Source organism: Eublepharis macularius, chromosome 4, assembly GCF_028583425.1.
Source record: "Eublepharis macularius isolate TG4126 chromosome 4, MPM_Emac_v1.0, whole genome shotgun sequence".
NCBI classification, from domain to species: Eukaryota; Metazoa; Chordata; class Lepidosauria; order Squamata; family Eublepharidae; genus Eublepharis; species Eublepharis macularius.
Window position 1 is genome coordinate 1,426,662 of NC_072793.1, and position 22,022 is coordinate 1,448,683.

The 22,022-nt window shown below is 50.3% G+C and overlaps 1 protein-coding gene across 1 annotated transcript; it reads right to left on the reverse strand.

Annotated features, from left to right (window-relative positions):
• Positions 1-1,737: 1,737 nt before the first annotated feature.
• On the reverse strand, positions 1,738-2,433 carry NOG (noggin). The gene has a single exon (XM_054975549.1). It carries the CDS (start codon positions 2,431-2,433, stop codon positions 1,738-1,740), a length of 696 nt encoding a protein of 231 aa, XP_054831524.1.
• Positions 2,434-22,022: the final 19,589 nt, after the last annotated feature.

Genomic DNA, 22,022 nt, shown 5'->3' on the forward strand with positions numbered 1-22,022 from the left:
CACGCGCAATTCTTTGGCCTGCCTGCCGTGTCCGGCTGATGAAAAGCCGAGGCGCCGCCTTTCTGCCTGGTCCGCTGGTGACATCGACCGGGCCCAGAAAATGACACCTCGTTGAGCCAGTCGGCGACGACGGGGGGAGGGGGGTCCTATTCTCACACCCCTGCGCCGCAGATGAAAGATCTCCGCGCGGGCGAGTCGACACTGAATTCATTCGGAAGACCTCCCCCCTTGCCCCCCCCTCTGAGTTTACAACCCGGGTCGCGTCTGCCTAATTTCCACGGACACGCGCGGGGGGGGGGGCGGGAAGGCGCGCCGTCGGGCTCCTGTGGCTGGTTTACCCGCGCGGTTCAGCAGCGGCGCCTCTGCTCCGGGTTATTCGGTAGCAGCGCCGGCTACGCGGGAGCCCGGCTGCCTTCGCCACGGCAGCGCTCCCCACAGGGCAACTTTCTGCCGGAGTGGGTTTCAGGCGGCGGCCGTCCAGCCAGGAGCTCTTCGGCAGGGGCGGGGCCCCAACTCCCGGGCGAGCGGGGCAGCGTGCCAGGCCCCAAAGGGTTAACCCGGAAAGGGGGCGGCCGGGCAGAGGCGGGCCACCGTCTCCCGCGGGTCGGGTTCCAGCCGGGCCGGCCGCCGCGCTGGGCGTCGGGGCACGTGGCTCCTGGGGCCGGAGGCGCCGCCAAAGTCCCCCCCTCGCCTCAGGCGCCTCCCTGGTGTCCGTCGGACGGGGTGGCGGGGGGGGGGCAAGAAGGGAAACCTGGCAAAGCGGAGGCGCCCGGCGCCCCCCTTAGCCGTGCGCGGCGCAAGGCGGCGTTTGCGCAGCTTGGGAGGGAGTCCCGTTGAAGTCGGCGGGGCGCTCTTGCAGGCTTCCAGAGGAGTGATTTGGGCTGCGCGGGCAGCCAAGAGGAGGCAATGGGTGGGGGGGGGCGCTTCACCCCCCCCCAGGCCCCTCCTGGGCAGCCACGGCCAGTCCCGCTTGGCCCGCCCCGCCCAGCACCAGACCGAAGAATCCACAGGCCGGACTTTTAGTGGTTGGTTTTAATTCTTGGACTCAACTTTTGGACTACAAAGGAAATGCATATAAAGAATAAATAGCAGGCTCTCTTCCATTTACAGAGGGTTGAAGGCATTAAAAAACACTTTTGTTCACTATATACAACAGCACGGCGTCCTAAGCTTTTATTAGAATATCTTGAAGTCCGTTTTTCCAAAATCCACACGCGAGGCAGATATACATTTTCCGTAGAATGGAAAATATCTTTGTATATATAAAAAAGTTTCCTTTCTTACCAAAAGTTCGCGTTTCTCTTTTTTTAAAAATCCGGCTGCGCCAAAGAAGCGGAGCGCCCCGTCGCGTCCCCCACGCCTCTGTCTGGGCTATAAATTAAAGGGGGCGGGTCGGCGGCAAAGGCGCGAGCCAAGAGCGAGGCGACTCCGCTTCGACGCGCAGCCGGCCGGGCCGAGGCCACGTCGCGACGCTGACCTTTGGCGGGCAGCCGCCCGCGGGGCTGGGTTCCAGCACGCGCACGCGCACGCAGGCCTCGGGCGCCAGTCTCCTACACGTGACAGTACAGTGCAACGTCGGGATGGGGCAAGCCGGTCGCCAGGCGCGTTGAGCGGCTGCAAGTCCCCCCCCGAGTCCTTTCCCCGGGGCTTCTGCGGCGGCAGCGGGGCGGCTTCCTGCGGCGGCGGGGGGCTGGGGTGCGCGATTTGCAGCCGGCGCCGCCCGGCGGGCCCCCGCCCCTAGCAGGAGCACTTGCACTCGGCGATGATGGGGTACTGGATGGGGATCCACGTGCAGCGCTGCCCCCCGCGCCGCTGGCAGCGCCAGCGCAGGATGGTGAGGTGCACCGACTTGGCCGGCTTGCAGACCATGCCCTCGGGCAGCGAGCAGGAGCGCTTGCTGAAGCAGCTGCCCACCTTGACGTAGCGGGGCCAGAAGCGGCTGCCCAGGTCGTTCCAGGCGTAGAGCACCGGGCAGAAGGTCTGCGACCACAGCCACAGCTGCAGCTTCCGCCGGAGCTTCTTGCTCAGCCGGTGCTTCTTGCTGGCCGCCAGGCCGCCCTCGGCGAACTCCAGGCCGCGGATCTCGCCGGGCATGGCTCCCGAGGGCCGCTGCCGCAGCAGCAGGTCCAGCTCGGCCGGGTCCTCGCCGCCGCCGCCCAGGCGCTCCTCGGGCACGGCCACCGCCATGAAGTGCGGGTCGAAGTGCGCGCCCAGCAGCGAGCGCAGCAGCGTGTCGTTCAGGTCCTTCTCCTTGGGGTCGAAGAGCGGGTCCGGGTGCTCGATCAGGTCCACCAGGGGCAGGTTGTCGCTGGGCGCCGGGCGGATGTGCAGGTAGTGCTGGCCGGCGGCGGGCTGCAGCCGCGGCCCCGGGAGCAGCAGCAGCAGCAGCAGCAGCAGGGCGTGGAGAGCCGCCGGCCCCGGCGGATGCCCCATCCTCGGCGAGGGCCAGCGGAGGGGCTCGGCTTCACCGGGGAGGCATCCGCGGGCCTCGCGTCGGGGGGCCGGGACGGGCGAAGGCGCGTCGGGACGGGGCCAGGCGGCCCAAGCGTCAGCGCCCAAGCGAGCCCGGGCGCCTCCGGCGTGCAAGCCCCCGGCGCCCGCCCGCCCGCCAGCTCCCGGCGCCGATGCCGATGCCGCCGCGCACCGCGGCCCCGCTCCGTCTGCCGCGCGCGGGTCCAGCGCCTTCACATCTCCCGCGCCTTGTGCGCCATCGCCATGGAGACCGGCCGCTCGCCCTCTTCCCAGACCAGAGGACGGGCCGGGGGCAGAAGAAAGGCGGCCAGCTGCGCCAGCCAAGTCCCGCCGGGAGCGGCTCCTTCAGCGCCTGCCCCGAGCGCGCCGAGCCGTCCGCTGGGCGGGAGCGGGAAGGGGCTCGCTCTCCTCGGCCGGGCTGCAGAGGATGCTCTCGCTGGCCGTCGCCCTTCCAGGGCTCCGCCGCCGCCGCAGTCCACGGGGCTAAAGCGTCCTCCCCGGGTCAGGCTGAGAAAGTGGCGAGCAGGCGAGGCAGCCCTCCGAGTCCGGCTGGCTGGCGGGCCGGCCGGGAGGCAGCTTTTATGGCTTGCCCCCGGAGCGCGCTTGCAGCCGCAGAGCTGGTGGGTCTCTGCAACCTCGCAAGGTAGCCGATCGCTCCATGTGCGCCTGGCTGGCTTCTCCCGTGCCTCGCTCCCTCCGCCCCCTCTACCCCCGCCCCCTCCCCTCCCCCTCTTTCCCCTCCCCTTTCTCCCCCCCCCCGTCGCGCCCACGATCGCCCCGCTACCTGGATGCGGCCGCGTTTGTGCGAGCGGCTCCACACACGAGCCCGTGATGTAATTCATAGGCGCTGGTGCTGCCTTCCCGCTGGAGAGGCTCGCCGCAGACGCCGCCGCCTCTCCTGGCAGCGTGAACTGTGTCGGCGAACGCTGGTGCGAGCAGGGGCAGCGCGCCCTCTGCTGGAGGCCGCTTGGGCACCGGCCCCCTGCCCTCCCTCAGGTAACTGTGGAAGAGGCCAGAAGTGGAGGGCGGGGGGAGCGGCGGGACGAGCGCCACCCAGAGGTCGCCACGCAGATGGCCCAGCGTGCCTTGGTGTGCCCTGGCTCTCCTCGCTCCGGCCCTGGAAGGCAGGATTCCCGCGGCGTCGAGCCTGAGGCAGCCTGCCCAGGAAGAAAAAGCCTCCTCAGCCTCCGCCTGCAGCCCTTCCAAATCGAGAGAAAAGAAGTCTCCGAATCCCAGTCCCGGGGAGCCGTGGAGGGCTGTGGCTCCTGGGCGGGGCCAGAGAGAGGGTTGGCCACCGTGTGGCACAGGATGCTGCGTTAGGTCGGCCAGCGATCTGCTCTGCCCGGGCCCTTCTTAGTGTTTGGCTGGGATCTGGCATTCTGTGGGACGCATACGAGGCGGTGGCTGCATGCTGGTGTGTGTGGTTCACCTGAGATGTTGGGCAAACTCCGCTCAGATCTCTCTTTACACTTGGGGTCAAATTCACACATGATGCCCGAGTTCCCTGGAACTCCAGGTGAATCATTTGACCCTAGAGAGCAGTCTTGACGTAGGGACTGCCTTTCCTCCCTTCTGTTTCGCCTACTGGAAACCCCGACTGAAAACGTCCTTCCTCATGGGTTGCTTGCAAGCCCCGGGAGGGCTTAAGGATTCAAATGGTCCCTGTCTTTTTCTTACCAGAACTTAAAGCACCTGAAGGGGGGATTTCAGTAGGGTGGGCTTGATCCTTCCCTAACACACACACCCAGTCTGTGCTGGGGGCGGGGCAGGGGGGGAGGCTCAGTGATTCCTTTTCACCACCAGAATCACGGAAATCCACCGCCGTGTGTGGTGTGTGGGCCGTCATGGCCTACGGCGAGTCGTTCTCAGCTGAACCTGTCACATTCCCAAGGTGGCCTTTGTGAGAATAAAATGAGATGACACCTTTCGTGCTGTTTTGACATCTTTGGAGAAATGTGAAAGACTCAAATCTCCATCTCCATCTGGGTCATTAAAAGCTGTTGCTCCCAGTTCTAACCCTCTTCCCTCTTTGTTTTCCCCTCTTCCATGGCAGGGAAGAGCCTTCGTGATGCCGCCTGCTTCTGAGACAAGCTGCTTTCTTCAGGACATTGATGTATCAGAGGACGCCAGCTGCTCCCGGATGGGACAGAAGAAGAGGAGACCTGTCTCCCCCCTAAAATCCTAGCTAGAATGCTCAGAGCGCTTCACATACATTACTTACAAGTTCAGAAAAGCGCACGTGGGATTGCCCTCGAGATGGGTGGGACCGTCCTGCTTTAGAAAAGACTGGGCAGGCCCAGCGTGGCCCTCCCAATACGCGTTGTGAATGTTCAAGCCCCTGCTGGAGTCTGTTTTGAATTCTAGGCTCCGGTCTGCCTTGACAGAATACTGCCAATACCAGGCATTTATTCCACACACTATTGATTTAGATATTTATATACCACTTCTGCCCAGTCTTATCAGGACATGAAAGGCCCGGCCTTGGTTAGTAATTGGAGGGGAGACCTCCGACAAAGACCCTGGTTGCCAAGGCTGGCAATAGCAAACCACCTCTCTTAGTCTCCTGGCAAAAAAACCTTCACCTGGAGTGTCCATCAGTCAGCTGTGACTTGACAGCACTCTCCACCAGTACTGGGCTTTTGTCTCCAATGGGTCCCAAAGCAGCTTACAGCATCAATAGGTGGAGGCCTCCTGTGCCGTTGCAATGGGAGACCACATCATCACTGCAGACCCTCCTCATTAACGGAGCTGGGGTTTCCAATTTCACTTTCTTTGCAGTCCACATTTCAATTACATGATGCATCCAGCCTGGTTTTTTCTTTTACTGCATCATCATCATCATCATCATCATCATCATCATCATCATCATCATCATCATCATCATCGCAATCATTCTGGAAGTGTGATTGTTTTGCTGTTGGGAGACAGCGGATTCTCTTCCTCCCAGGACTCATGGATTCTGCCATTTGCGGTGTTCTCCTAAACAAACCCCTGGCAAATGGCACCATGCCAGAGTGCAGTGACATTAACGCTGCCCTCTGGGGCAGGAATCTCTCTGGGACCCGAGGGAGCCTCCGGAATTGGATCAGGAAGCTGACGCAGCGCATTCCTTTGCATGCTGGAGCCACGGACTTGTGGCTGTGTTCTGCCAGTGGCAAAGAGCCCAGGTTCCTCTTCTGTGTGAACCTTGCTCACAGGAAATTAGTGGGATTATGCTCAAGTAATGCTCTAGTTTCTTTGGGAAAGGAGGTTTAAAAATAGAATTTGAGGGAGTGTCATGTTATACAATTCCTTCATGCTTTTGGAAGCACTACAATCCCAGATCAGCTGCGTAGATTGGCTCTCGATAATACAATAACTCTGCAGGGGAGACCAGTCTGCCGATGGTCCTCTTTTTACAGGTGGGAACCTGAGCCTAACTGGCTACGGCCACCCAAGTGAGTTTATGGCTGAGTTACTCCGCGGCTGGCGGCACATCTGCTCCTTGGATTAAGTTCTTGCCATTTATTGGAATGACACAGCAATCACAATGACCACCACAACGACCCAGTCACAATGACCACCAGGGGTGTGGCCAGCCACGGTGTCCCTGGGCCAAGATCCTTACACTGCTGTGATAATACAGCCAGAAACGCCCACCCAGATGCAGGAAATCACTTCCCCAAGTACCGCAACATGAATTCTTAAACTAGGATGCAGAGAGAGACATTAAAAGGAGGCCCACAGTGCTGAGCCCTGCTTTCCAAACAGCAGCAGCATCAGAGCCTAGCCCGCACTGCCCTGTGCTCCAGCCATTGGCCGTTTGCCCTACCATACAGGGGTTTATTGTAAGTATTGTCAGGGATGGATCTGTACGGCTCGTTGTGACCTTTTCTTACCGTCCTTCCGCTGGGGGATGAGGTACTTTGCAGCTGGAGATAGGCTGCTTCTTTCTCAGGCAGTTGGCTGCAGGAGGCGGTTCTCAGCAGCAGGAAGATGGGATGGGGCAGTGAAGGGGCCGCCACCAAATGTGCCCTGCAGTCAGGTACCTTCTTAGGGGCTTGCTGGCCTGTCTCCTTGCCATCACCATGTATACCTACTGAATTGGTGCGTGAGTGTGATTGCGGTATAAGAGTGTATCTGGGCTAGCATAGGCTGTAGCCACTGGCCACTCCATTGCTGTCTATCTAAAGAGCTTCAGACCCTGGGCCCCCCCACCCATGGAGATGAAGCAGGCAGTAACTACAGGCAGAACCTTTTCTGTGATGACCTCTTGACTTTAGACTGCCCTCCTCATGGAGACATCGAAGTACTAGCCATTTGCCGGGGTGGGGGGAGAGAGTTTTTTCAGGAGGCTAAAGTGAAATACTGGGTGAACTTTTTTTTTTTTTAACATTTTTGGTAAGTCCACCTCTACAGTCACTTCATTTATTAATTTTTTACTGGGAATGGCCCCAGAAATTTCCATCCAAGTTTCTTAATAGGTTGCTCCCCCCACAAGTGTTTGGTGGAGATGTAACGTAATCTCCTGCTTGCAGTTTCCATGGAACAGATGGTTTTCTGTCAGCAAACTTTTTATAATCCTCTTTGGCGTTCTCCAAAGTCTTTTTGATGACCTCCCATTGGGTCGTTAGTTTATTCCACCACTCCCCCAGGTCTCCTGGTTGCTGAAATTTTGGGGTTTCGGCAAATGGCATTGCTGTGCCCTTGTAGCCTTGGGCTACCATAAATGGGGAGGCACCTGTGGAACTATACATTGAATTGTTATAACAATATTTGGCAAAAACCAAGAAATCAGTCCAATTATCCTGTTGATAACTGATGCAGTATCTTAAAAATTGCTCTAACACTTGGTTAGTTCTTTCTGTTTGCTCGTCAGTTTCAGGATGATGGGTGGAGCTAAGACCTTGTCCAATTCCTGCTACTTTCAGTAGCCTCCACCAGAAGTTGGCGACGAACTGGACTCCCCTGTTGGAAATTGCCTTCTTTGGAAAAGAGTGCAGTCTGCTCACATGTTGCGTAAAGAGGGTGGCCCGTTTCTTCACTGGGGAATAGTAGCGCAGGGAACAAAATGGGCTTTCTTAGAAAACAAATCAACCACCACTAGAATTAGTTTTCCCTTTTGAGGGGGGAAGGTCAGCGATAAAGTCTATCGAGACCATCAACCCATGGTCTAGGGGGGAGGTTTTAGTGGTTGTAACCCTCCTCTGGGTTTCCTCATTATACACACATTGACAAGAAGATACGTACCGAGAAATATCTTTTCTCGTAGTTGGCCACCAAAATTGTCTCTGCACTCGATGCAATGTTTTCAAGTACTCAAAATGACCAGCCAATTTGGAATCATGTCATTGCTTCAACACTTCCCCTCTTAGGCTGGCTGGAACATACAATTTATTGTTTCTGTACCAGTTACCATTTCCCCCTTCTTTCAGTCCAGTTTTTGGTACATCTCCCCCTTACTTTTCCACCTCTTTTTAAACTCTTTCTTCCCAGTCAGGGAGGTCAGGTGCCACCCTCGCCTTTGTAGTTTGGCTACAGGTAATCATGGCCCCTCCCAGTTGGCTTGGTGAGAACATTGTGTCTATCACCTCCCCCCTTTGGCTTTTATGTTGGGGCATGCATGAGAGCATGTCTGCCGGGAAGTTAGATTTGCCGGGGAGGTGCTTCTGAGCAAAATTGAACTTGGAGAAGAATTCCACCCACCGCAAGTGTTTGGTGCCCAATTTGCGGGAGGGTACGCAGGGATTCCAGGTTCTTATGATCAGTCCATACTTCGAATGGTACCCTAGCCCCCTCTCACCAGTGTCTCCTAGTGCCAGCTTAACAGCTGAAACTTCTTTGTCCCATATGGCCCAATGGCGTTCAGACTCAGAGAATTTTTTTGACACGTATACACAAGGGTGCAATTTCCCTTCATCATCTGCTTGCAGGAGTATATGCTCCATTGCAACATTGCTAGCGTCCACTTGCAAAATAAATGGATGGTTCTCATCTGGGTGCTGCAGGACCAGCTGTGAGGCAAACAGTTTCTTTAAAACTGAGAGCCAGTTTGGTGTAGTGGTTAAGAGCGTGGGACTCTAAACTGGAGAACCGGGTTTTTTTTTTTTTTTGAAAATTTTTTTATTGGGTTAGAACATTATTTTTGCATTTACATTCAATTTTCCCCAATTTTTTCATCTCTAACCCCCTCCCTTTCCCCCCCCCTTTTGTTGACTTCCAACAGCTTTCCCACCCTTTGTCCCCTTTCCCTTATTTTTATTAGCTTTCTCTATCTAAAACAAATATATATTCTCCATTATTCTAAGCAGTACATCCTTAACTATTTTTAACATTGTATGCCCAAACTGTAAGTCTTTGTTTCCATCTTAGATAAACAATTTATCCCATTTTTCAATTTCAAATATTTCTATATATCATAAACCATATAAATCATACATTCATTTATATCAAACAATTTGACTTATTCTCTATATATTACTCGTTCTATCTTTTTGTAATGATTCTATATATCTCTCATCACGTAGTCAATCAATTTGACCCATCTATATCTTCAGACATTCAGTTTGGTACAAAACTTACCAAAAAGAAAGAAAATATTGTTAGTTAATCAATCCTTATATTTAATCCTTATAGTTAATTATTTTCTCTATATTCTGTTTATTAACCTGTATATATCTATATATATATCAATCTATTAATCTAACTGCTTATTAATTCACATTTATCTCTTCTCCCCCCGGTAAAGTCTCCCCCCTCTACTTCAGTACTTCAGTAGTTCTCAAACTGCCACAGTTTTCCTCCCACCTCCCATTTCTTCTCCAGGTATTGTTTCAGCTTCTCCCAGTCTGTGTTGAACTGCCCTGAGTCCAGATCTCTCAGTTTTCTTGTCATCTTGTCCATTTCAGCCATATACAGCAATTTGTAAGTCCAATCTTCAATAGTTGGCACTTCTTGTACTTTCCATTTTTGCGCATACAAAAGTCTAGCTGCTGCTGTCATATAAAATATCAACATCCTATGTTGGGCTGGAATTCCCTCCATTCCCAAGTTCAGTAGCAGGAGTTCTGGGTTCTTATTAATTTGAAATTGTAAAATTTCACTCATTTCTCTTATTATTTCACCCCAGTACTGCCTGGCTACCTCACACGACCACCACATATGATAGAGGGAGCCCTCATGCTTCTTACATTTCCAGCATTTATTAGAAGTGTTCAGATTCCCTAGCGCAATCTTCTTTGGTGTCATGTACCAACGATAGATCATTTTGTAGATGTTCTCTTTGATATTAGTACATGTCGTTGTCTTCATTGTAGTTTTCCACAAGTATTCCCATGCCTCCATTGTTATTTCTTTATTAAAGTTTATAGCCCATTTCACCATTTGTATTTTAACTATCTCATCCTCGGTATACCACTTCAACAGTACTTGGTATACCTTGGATATTCTTTTCTTATCTTCTTTAAGAAGGGTCTGCTCTAGTTCCGAATTCTCTATTCGTATACCTCCCTTTGCAGAGTCCGAATTATATAAGTCTCTGATCTGTCTATACTGGAACCAGTCGTAGTTAGGTGATAGTTCCTCTTGTGTCTTTATTCTGAGTTTGGATGCTTCAGTTTTAGTTATTTCTTTGTACGTTAAACATTGTTGTTCATTATCAACGGCTCTCGGGTCTATCACCTCATACGGAACCACCCACAAAGGAGTTCCTTCTTGTAAATAAATTCTGTACTTCTTCCAGATTATATATAGACTTCTCCGAACAAAGTGATGCAGGAACATCGAGTTGACCTTTACTTTGTCATGCCATAAATATGCGTGCCATCCAAATATTTTTTTATATCCCTCTAGGGCTAGTAGTTTCTTGTTTTTTAATGTCATCCATTCTTTCAACCAAACTAGGCAGATCTGGAGAACCGGGTTTGATTCCCCACTCCTCCACTTGAAGTCAGCTGGGTGACCTTGAGGGAGTCACAGCTTCTAGCTCTCTCAGCCCCACCCACCTCACAGGGTGTTTTGTTGTGGGGATAATAAAGGCATACTTTGTAAACTGCTCTGAGTGGGTGTTAAATCATCCTGAAGGGCGGTATATAAATTGAATGTTATTATTATTATGTTATTAAATAATTTATTAAATAATTGAATACCTCTTGGCGCTATTTAGTCCAGTTCCTTGAGGCCCCTTCCCTTTTGTTTTCAACAGATCAATTAAGGGTAGGGAGATTTGAGCAAAGTTCTTTATGAACGGCCTATAGAAGTTAGCGAAACCCAGGAAGGATTGCAATTGCCTTCTAGTTTTAGGGGGATCCCACCCCACCACAGCTTGCATTTCAGCCGGATCCATTTTTAGACCTTGCCCAGACACACGGTAGCCCAAGACGTCCAACTCCTCCTTGTGAAATTCACATTTAAACAGTTTTACTGGTGATTGTCTTTCAAGGCTTTAAGCACTTCTCCAACCAATGTCACATGTGACTCATAATCTTGTGAATAAATCAACACGCCATCAAGATAAACCACCACACCTTTTTAGTTTAGTTTATTAGGTATTTAACCTGCCTTCCCCACAAGTGAGCTCAGGGCAGGGTACAACAGTCATAAAATACAATTGCATAACAAATTTTACAATAAAATTCAGCAATTAAAATCATATGTATACAAAAACCTCTGATGGTTGGCTACACACTCCTGCCCCCAGCATACGAAGAGGAGACAGACAGACAGACACATGAGCTGTACTCAAATACCGGAGACCGGTGGGAGGCTTGATGATGGTCCTGGCGCTGGCCTCAATCGCAAGCCTGGTGGAACATCTCCATCTTGCAGGCCCGCAGAAATGATACAAGATCCTGGCGGGCCCGGGTGTCCTCAGAGGGAGAGTTCCACCGGGTTGGGGCCAGGACCGAAAAGGCCCTGGCCCTGGTCGAGGCCAAACGAGCCTCCCTAGGGCTTACTGGGATCACCAGTAAGTTCTTACCCGCTGAACGACGCGCTCTCCGGGGCACACACGGGGAGAGACGGTCCCTCAGGTAAGCCGGTCCCAATCCGTTTAGGGCTTTAAAGGTTAAAACCAACACCTTGAAATGGATCCGGAATTCCATGGGGAGCCAGTGAAGCTGCTGTAGGATTGTTGTTTATGCAAGATTTCATTAATTAAATTCATAAAAAAAATCCAGATGCCCCTTGTAATCCAAACAGCATGACTCAGTATTCAAACTGTCCCAATGGGATGTTGAAAGCAGTTTCCCATGCATCCCCTTCCCTTATTCGTACTCAAAAGTATGCATCTTTTAAGTCCAGTTTAGAAAAAATCTTCCCTTGAGCCACCACGCTCAGTAAATCTCTAATGACAGGGAGGGGATAGGCATTGGACATCGAAGCAGCATTTATTCCCTGATAATCAGTTCAAAGTCTTAGCCCCCCATCTTTTTTCTTATGAAACAACACTGGCACGGCATGGGGAGAGCTGTCGGGGCGGATGAATCCTCGCGCCAAGTTTTTAATCAATGAATTCCCTCAGTTCCTCCCGTTCCTCCCAGCTCATCAAATATAATTTCCCATTTGGCAGCTTCTGCCCTGGGAGCAGTTCTGTAGCTCGGTGTGTGTGTGTGTGTGTGTGAGGGAGTTCATTAGCTTCCTTTTCATCAAACACTTGTAAATCCCAATATTTGGGGGGGGGATTTGTTCCACCTCTTCTTGAGTTAGCAGCACAGTTTCTAAGAGGGGAGGTGAATTTTGACCCCACTCTTGGGTCCATGTTCTTGGCATTTCCCCCCATCAAAATACAGTCCTCCCGTTTTCCATTTAACATATGGATCATGATCCCAAAGCCACCTGATCCCTAACACTAGTGGGAACTTGGTGGCTGCACTAACTATCAAAGTTCTCGACTCCCAATGATTTCCCATGCCCAGCAGGACCGGTTCAGTCTGATATTTAGCGGGCTCCTCTTTCACGTGGGACCCATCCATTTGTTTGAACACAATGGGGTGTTCCAATTCATTTACATTTAGTCCCAATCCTCTGACTAGGGCTGGGGCTATTAAATCTCGAGTGCATTCAGAGTCAATTAGAGCTTGCACTCTCAAATGAGTCCCCCTTTTTGGATTAACTAGTCACTGGCAGGTAAAGTAGAGCCCCTTTTGGTCTCACCTTCTCCAGTGCCATATCTTTTGGGACCTGCCGTCGTGGCCTTTTCACGGCAGGCCGTTGCCGTTTCCTGTCGGTTGGGTGGACTGGTCCTCCTCTCCCTCCGAGGGGTTCTCGCCCGCCCTATCTGGGATTTCTATGGCTTCAAGGCCAATCTCTGGTCGGTTTTGTTTTTGGAGTGCCTTTTTGGGTTCTGCTTTTGCCAGCGGCACAACTTTTCTCACGGGGCAACTCCTCTCTGCAAGTTCTCTCCAACCTGGACATTCGGATGCCAAGTGGCCCACTCCTCTGCACTGTATGCATGCCCTGTCTCCCACACAGGGCTCTCTCCGTCTCCGAGGGGTGAAGTTTGGGCCATTTTGGGTCCTTTGCTCCCATTTCTGACTGTAGCTTCTTGGTTCCCCCCTGTTGTTGCATCTTTAGTAGCTTCACCGCTTGGTCTTGGTACTTGACCTCACATGCCAGCTGGATCCATCCCAGCAGGGTTCTGGGGTCATTTTGCACTAGGGCTTTCGCTACCAGGTCTGCATTTAGCCCAGCTTGGAAGAATTCGATTTTAATCCCTTTGGTCCAACCGCAAACTTTGGTGGCATATTGTCTGAATTCGGTGGCATATTCTCGCACAGGTCTATGTCCTTGCCGCATCATTTTCAGCTTGGTTCTTCCCATTCCTCCTCGAGAGGATCTTCAAATTAGGCTGTTAGTGTTCGTATGAGTGCATTGAGGGTCCAGAATTCTGGTACTCCAGCTTCATATAGGGCCACATACCATTTGGCTGCTGGTCCACCCAATCATGATCCTAGGTGGCTCACCCTGCTGTGTTCATTGGGAAAAGTGTGACCCCATTCCTGGAAAAATTCTAATGCTTTCACAATGAAGAATCCCAGTTCTTCTGGGTTCCCATCGAACCTTGCATCTAGCTTGTGCCATCCTTGATGTGGGCCCATTGCCAGGGGCCCTTCCCCTGGAGCGGCTTGCAATCCGAGGATCGGGGCTGCAGGGGGAGGCTGTGGTAGATATCCTCTCCACCCTCCCAGGGGTGGCGGCAGTACAGCGGGGCCTCTGTAGGGTGGAGAGGCCACCTGTGGTGGAAACAATGGTGGGTGCCCTCTTGGGACTCCGAAGGGTGGTAGCATGGCAGGGGCCCCCTGATGTGGCAGATCCCACTGTATTTCATTTCCTGCCGGAGCAATCGATATCCCCACTAGCAGTGCTTGGAGCGGGAAGACGGGGTAGTTGCAGCAGTTGTCCCCCCCTTGGTGTAAACAGCAGCATGAAGGGGGTCCCCTGAAAAGGTGGACCAATGGTTACGCCGTTTCATGAAGGGTTGACTTATACTCCAAGTGATACTCCCTGGATTGGCCTCACAAAGGAGGGCTGCACCAGGTTTACCTCCTTTCTCCTGGCTGTGGTGGAACAGGCATGGCGGCCCCCAAGAATGGAAATCCCGTTGGTAGCTGCTGTCATGGCGGCAGCATCAGCCGCCCCCCCCCCCTTGGGGCTGTGAAACAGCCTGCTGCAAAGCAGCAGGAATTAATTGTAATCCCATCACCAATCCAAGCAGTGGTGGCGACCTGAGGTCTTTCTGGGGCGACGTCCCCGCCAGTATTCCGTCTCGTGGTGGGGTAATTGGTCTCCTCTGTGGAGGAATCAGGGAGCAGGTGGTTGCTCTGGTGGGAGTTGTTTCGGTTCTGATGTTAGTCCACTTGTGTCAGGTATCGGGCCCACTGGGACCCCTGCAATAGGCAACCCCTGCATCATCTCCTGCAATCCTTGTACTACTTGCCCATGTTTCCCCAAAGCTCATTCATTTAGGCCTGTACAACGTGCCATTCTTGGGATTCGGCTGCTTCCAGGCCTCCTCCTGCAATGCTCTCCTGGAATCCCACCCCGGTGAGTTCGTTACCCCCTAGGTGAGGTTTATGGGAGTCACATAGTTGCTCTCCCAGAGGGGTGCCACCACCCCTCGTCATCAGTGTCTTAATGATGCACTCTTGGTCTATCGGCACAGCCCCTGTTGCACCGAGCCCACACATTCCTGCGGGGTCTTCAACAGTGGTCCCTGCTGGTGGCAGGTTTCTGTAATCTGGGGGTTCGCTAAACTCACGGGGAGTTTCTTCTTCTTTGGCGGTCTCTAGTTTGAAGAACTCTTCCAGTTCATCAGAACAGTGACAAAAGATCATGCCACACTGCCGTAGCTTTTCCTCCCTCATCCTTTGAGTCACTGACCAGCATGGTGCCCACTCTCGGGAAGTAGTTAATGTCCAGCTCAGATGAATAACATCCCTCCTGGGGATCACTCCGAGCACCTCATGTATCAGAACTGCCCCGAGCCCATGCAGCCCGGCAGGGTTTTCATCCATGGTTATATCCATTAGGTACTCCACCCTAGGTTGGGGTTTGGGTACCAGTTCTTTTGAAGGTACCCCAGCCATTCCATCCCCCGGGCTTGACTCCAGCTGGGGTTCTAGAATGTTTTGAGGCTCCTCTGGCTCCATTATCCCTGAGTCCAACTCATACAGCATGGTACTGATGGTTGAACGTCAGGAGTCTGGGGTTCAGAAGAGTTAAGGCACTTCTGCCAAAATGTCAGTCCCTGGCAGTTAGGTCCCTTCAAGTTCTCCACAGTTAACACACAGGTGTTCCAGTTAAAGCAACTTTATTAGAGATCCATACAGTTCAGGGTGTTCACACAAAGGTAGCAATTGGCAGAAGTGACTTAAAAAATGGACACTACTAATTATAGTGAAACTTCCAGCCCTTTGGGTCCGTTGACATTCTGGCACGAAACCCAAAAGAGCTACATGGGAAGTGATTAGTTTATGCTAGGCAGAGTACAGAATGAAATCATTGCAGTCTCTGAGAAAAGATACATTGCTTTTTTTTTTGGAAAGTTTTTTATTTTTTATTACCTACATTAACTAACAATACAGAGAGAAAGAAGGGGGGCAGGGGAAGGAAAGAAAAAAAACAGCAACATATAACAACACTACACTACAAATAATGCTTTCCCTTCATACTGCCATTATTAAAAAATTAAAACTTTGTAAGATATTGATGGAGTGGTTGACCTTGCAAAATACAGATTACAATCCAAATTAAGTCTTCCTCCCTCCCCCACCCCCGGGCCTCAGACGCAGTTCTCTCTGAGCAACTGCAACCACAGTGCTCGTTCCCTCCCCCCCTTCAGACTTCAAATCCTTTTCTTCTTGCTTGGTGTCTTGCTGAAATTCTTGATTTTTGTCCTCAAAATCCCTTAGTTGATCTTCTGATGTTATCTTGTAAGCTTGATCTTTGTAACTAAACCAGATACCTTCCGGAAATAGCCATTTATACTTTATTCCACGTTCCCTCAGAAGAGCTGCGAACTTTTTATACTTAAATCTTCTTTTCCGAACTAAAAATGGAATGTCCTTCAGTATCTTAACTTTATTACCCAGAAAGTCCAGATCCGCATTGTATGAGTTGTATAGGATAGTGTCTCGGATCCTCTTAGATGAAAAATCGATGATGATCTCGCGAGGCAGCTGATGCTTCGTTGCATATTTTGAAGAAGCCTGATGGACTTCCAAAATGGCGCTTTTTAGGTCTTCTTTAGTTGCCCTCGCGGGTATCGCCAATAGTTCCGAGGCCAGATCCCATAAATCCTCATTTTCCTCCTCTTTCACATTCTGGATGCGCAAAATTGTCTGTGTTCGTTCCACTTGTAGCCCGATCAGCTGGTTCTCCACCAGCTTTAACTCTTTATTCGTTGCCCTCACGAGTGACGCATTTTCCCGAGCAGACTTCTCTGCCCCCCCACCCGCTGCTTCCTTAATGGTTTTCACTTCACTCTCAATTAAGCCCACCCTTTGATCTGTTTCATTCAGCTTGTCAACAAAGGGCTTTATGGCTTCGATAACCGACTTCTTCACCAAGTCCTCGAGCGACTCTCCTTTCCCCTGCAGGGCAGCTGAGATTGACTTGCCCAAAGTGGGACTCTGCTTTTTCGCTGCCATTTTAGGGGGGGGACCGCCAACCAAATTCTGAAACTCAGCGAGGGGGAAGAATGAGCCTTCTTAGCTTCAGATCCCACCACTCCTTCACGTGCGCTTGTAATAACATAAGGGATTCGCTTACTTACAGGCTTCCGCCTAGTTCTGCTCTTTGCCGTTTTCCATGGCCCTGGCGAAAATGTTGGGACTAGACCCACGGGAAGCATTCAACAATATCAAACACCCACTTAATTTTTTTTTGTAAGTTTTCAATATTTAAAGTGCAAGTGCTATAAACAAGGTTAGTGCAATACATTGGTTATAATAAATATACTAAATAGCTAATTCTTCATAACCTCAAACAAGCAATATAGCAGCAACGATTCATGTACAATTTAAATACATTCTACTGGAACAACCGGGAACAATAAAGTTGGTGTTCATGTCCTGTCTCCATTGTCGTTTCTTCCAACAATTGTCTTAAGGTGTCTCCTCCAGATGGTAAGAAAGCCGCAGGATTGGAACTGGCAAGGCGAACCTTTTCACCCTATCTGGGGCCGGCTGAAGCACAGATTTCACAAAAGCTTCCTCAGGAGTAACTGCTCTATTAAAACACATACATACATTCTAAAACCATCTCAAAATACAATAAGTATTACACAAAGATCCTTCTTCCTATTGCAAGCATACTCACACGGCAAAACCACGGAGAAATCATAGGCTCGGAGACCCGGTCTGGGCGGCAGTAAATTCTAACGCGCGCCCACCTGCTGCTCCACATAACAATAAATAAGAACTCCAATTAGCGTATGACCTTCCTCTTAAAGGAGTCCCCCTAGAAATGGGCATTCAATCATAGATAGCAGCTCAAAAGTAATTTGTTGTTTAAACCTCTTGGGCTTACTGTGTCTAGTTCAAATATCCAAAACGCCTCCCTGCGTAGGAGGAGCGTTTGCAAGGAGTCCTGCATGCCTCTTATCACCTCCAAAACAATAACCTCAAATTCTCGGTCTGAATGGCCTTTTTCTTTAAAGTGTGCTGTCAGCGGGGCTTCTTGAACATTATTCCGAATGCGTGAACTGTGTTCAAGCGCTCTCACCTTAATTGCCCGTGCAGTGCAGCCAACGTAAAGGAGATTACATGGACATTTCAATGCATAGATTACTGCTCTGGTTTTGCAGTTTGCAAAATGTTTAAAGGTGTATGTCACATTTCTATGCATCAATTCCCTAGATTCCCTCATATTGCCACAAACCTGGCAGTGGCCGCATTTGTAATTGCCCTGTGGTAATTGTTGTTGTGAGTAGGGAACATTGTCTCGCATCAGCGCGGACTAGACTGTCTTTCAGATTTTTAGTTCTGCACAAGCCCACCATTGGTGGCGTCTCACACCCTCTAATATTAGATAGTAATCCCCAGTGGCGAGTCACTGCTCTTTTAATTGACATAGCCATTGGGGTATAGTCCAAGGACCAAATAATTCTGCCCGTTTCTCCTGATGACTTAGGCTCAAATAGGGAGTCTCTAGTCACATTGCTGGCTCTACTCCAAGCCATCCTGATCACCCTCTGTGGGTAATTTCGCCTAGAGAAATTTCTACAAAGTTCCTTGCCATCCCGTTCAAAGTCAGTGTTAGAGGACGAGTTTCTTTTTATCCTCAAGAGCTGGCTAAAAGGGATGTTCTCCCTAAGATGTCTAGGATGAAATGAGCTAAAATCTAGGAAGGAGTTCCTGTCAGTCTCCTTATGGAACGTCCTAACCTTGACTCTATTGTCCAAGCCTCTATAAGTTATCACATCCAGAAAATTGATCTCCTCACGATTGGACTTCCAGGAGAACTTTACATTAAGATCCCTCCCATTTAGCCATAAGCAAAAATCCTCGACCCTCTCCATGTCCTTATATATGAAGTAAAGGTCATCTATGTACCGAAAATAAAAGCCTATATTCTCCCTAAATGGGTTGGAGGGATGGAGAATGTGATTATTCTCCCATTTTTGCATGAATAAATTCGCTACGCAGGGTGCCGCAGAGCTACCCATAGCGACACCCTTGAGTTGGAAATAAAAGGCGTCCCCAAAGCGGAAGTAGTTCTTCTCCAGCACTAAATCCAACAGCTGAAGTAGAAAATGAGAGGGGAGGGGGGTGGCTGGATATAGCTCTAGTGCCTCCGTTACCACTATTCTCGCTGCCTCATAAGGTATAATAGTATATAATGAGTTGACATCCATTGTTAAAAATCCACTACCCATCTCTATCCTTTGCCCCTCTATTCGTTGGATGAAATCTCGGGTGTCGTTTAAAAGTGGGCCAATTGCCGCAACTGCTGGTTGTAGGACCGAATCTAATAGAATGGCCAGTGGTTCCAATATAGAACCGCACCCAGATATGATTGGGCGACCGGGGGGAGGTGTAATATTCTTATGTATTTTGGGCAGTACATAAAATAAAGGCACCCAAGGAGCTGGGGCAAGCAGGGATTTGTGGAGTAATTCATCTATTTCACCCAATTCCCTTGCCTCATCCAATACAATTCTTATCAGGTTTTTAATATTGTCAGTGGGGTCTCTGGGGATCTGAACGTAGTTAGTAGTGTCCCCTAGTTGTCTCATAATCTCCTGGGTGTACACATCAGCGTCCAGAAGCACCACACCTCCCCCTTTGTCTGCTGGTTTAATAACCACGGTTCTGTCCTCTCTCAAGGAGGTGATAGCCCGCCTCTCTGCAGATGATAAATTTTGCCAAATCTTTGGGGGTTTGCATTCCAATGCTCTGATATCCCTCATGACCATATGCTCAAAAGTTTCAATTCTGTGGTCTCCGATGGGAGGAATAAACTTAGAATTGGTTTTAAGTCGTTTCGGGAGTGACCATTCCGCTCCTGTGTTGCTCCCTTCCACTCCACTAAAATAAGCCTTCAGTTTTATTAGACGGATCAATCTAAAGAGGTCTATCCTTGTTCGAAACGCTGAATATCTCGGTGTTGGTACAAAGCCCAGGCCCTTGTTAAGGACCCTATGTTCCATTGGGCTTAAGGGGCGTTTCGATAGATTGACGAGGATTTCAAATCCGATTGGGCCGCTATTCTCAACAAATGTAGCCTAGACCTTATGTTGTTAATCATTCGTAGGTGTAAGAAGGAGAGTGAGTCTACTCTACAGGATATTACCAATATTGTGGAATCTACTCAGGCATCTGTGCCCTCAATGGAATATGAGATAAAATTGAAGGAGCTAGAGCAGGAGATAAAAGCTTTCGAGAACCGTACCAAGGAGTTGAAAATTAAAAAGTTTCAGCGGGACACTCAGGATTATGTCAACAATAGGGTTTATAACTGGTGGAATTCAACCAATAGGAATAAAGACTCTAAGAGACGAGTCACCTGGGCAGACCCTATGACGTCCGTTTCAGATCTAGAAACTTCAGGGGTTTCGGACAGTTCGGGGGATGAGGGCACCAGCTCTCATCACCTGCGGAACCGTACCGTACTGATTAGAAATAGGCAGCCTTTTTTAGAGCAGGGCAAGAGAAAGACATTTCACAGGACAAGGTAACAGATCTAGTGTTCAATCTATCGAAATGCCCCTTAAGCCCAATGGAACATAGGGTTGTTTTGTGTTGTTTTCTGTGCTGATATTGGTTTTCTAGCCACTAGACCAAGACAGCTTTGTTGTGGACTGGATGAGTTTTACTTGTATTGGTTGTTTTAAATTTTAATTTTATGCTGTAAGCGGCCACATTTTCTGGAGGTAATTTTCTTTTTTCCAAACAATAAACAATACATGGTTGAACAAGGAATTTACTCATGCTACAGAGTTCAAAGTGCAGTGCTGGAGCTTTTCTTCCTCTTCCTCGTCTATCAAGTGAATACATGTGGTGTAGTACTTGACGCACTTGTTGCATGGAGATCAGTGATTAATTTCAAGCATTTGTTGAAGCCAGTCAGAATTTTAGGGCCATGTTTGAATGAGACTTCTTCCCTGAGCCACTGAACTCGCTTTCCATGTATTGACTTGTAAGCATATCAGGGTCAACACACAGTCATTGTGGTTTCTCCAACTGAGCCACACCCCACTATCAAATATCTAATTCCAAAACAGTCCATAGAGTGTGGATTAATAGATCAACAAAATGGAGCTAGAGATAGAGAGGGGGAATTTCTCTATAAAGCTGAAGGCGCAGACTTGCAGAAAATTCTGACATCTAAAAATTATATGCATTGAAGGATTAAAACTGACAGAAATAATAAAAACAATGTATGTAGCTTTCAGTGGCTGTTTTGGCTAAGCAACCATAACATTGTTGCTGAGGCTTCCAAACCTTAGTTTCTGTAAAGCAAAGCCATGGGAAAGAGCAGGGGTGGACTTAGGGTACCTGGTTGCTTGGTGGGGGTGGTGGCTCCCCCAGTCCCAGCCTCTGACCCCACTACCTCTCACCTGGCTGGTGGGGGGAAGAGGCGCAGGAATGAGCCTCCTGGGGTACACTCCTGGTACGGTGTGATGACATTACTTCCTGGAGTGACATCATCACGCAGGCTGCGGGAGTGCTCCCATGCTTTGTGCCAGGCCATAGTCCCCAAACGGGCTGATTCTTTAAGAATCAGCCTGGCATGGAGCACAGGAGCACTCCTGTACTCTGTGTGATGATGTCACCCTCAGAAGTGATGTCATCGCTGGGAGCGTGCATGCACAGAAACTTCCTAAATGTGAGTTCAAGTCCCCCCGCTCCCGCTGGGAGGGTAAGGGGACCTGGCAACCCTAGATACAAGTGGAGACCAAAACAACCTTGGAAAGAGTTGTTTCTTTCCAGAACGGCCCCAAACAAAGAGCAAAAATGCTCTCGTGGATGGTGCAACACCCCCTTGTTCACTGATCGCCCAGCAAGCACCTCAGGAGCATGTGGTGCACACATGCTCCCAACCGGAGCATTGTAGTCATTCTCTCAATCTACTTCACAGGGTTGTTGTGGGAATAAAATGGGGGAGTTGAGAATGACATAAGCTACCTTGAGTCCCCATTGGGGAGAAGGTAGGACAGGGCTTTTTTTGAGGGGGAACGCTCTGAAACAGTGTTCCAGCAGCTCTAGAATCTGCCCATGTGATTCCTTCTGCCTTGCGGGCTCTGCAAAGGAGGCTAAGCTGCTTTGAGTTCATTCTGCTTTCTTGAGTGAGTGAGTGAAAAAGAGAGAGAGAGCAAGCTTATGCTGTTTGGGCCTGGTGCGGGCTCTGCAGAGGAGGTTTTGCTGCTTTGAGTTCATTCTGCTTTTTTCATTCCTCAGTGAGAGAGAGAGAGCACGCTGGGGCCCGGCACGGGCTCTGCAGAGGAGTCTTAGATGCTTTGAGTTCATTCTGCTTTTTTCCCATTTTTTTGCGAGAGAGAGGGAGAGAGAGAGAGAGCTGAGGCCCAGTATGGGCTCTGCCGAGGAGGCTTCGCTGCTTTGAGTTCATTC

Coding starts and splice junctions, on each gene's coding strand:
- NOG (XM_054975549.1), bottom strand. CDS start 2,433: ATGGGGCATCCGCCGGGGCCGGCGGCTCTCCACGCCCTGCTGCTGCTG.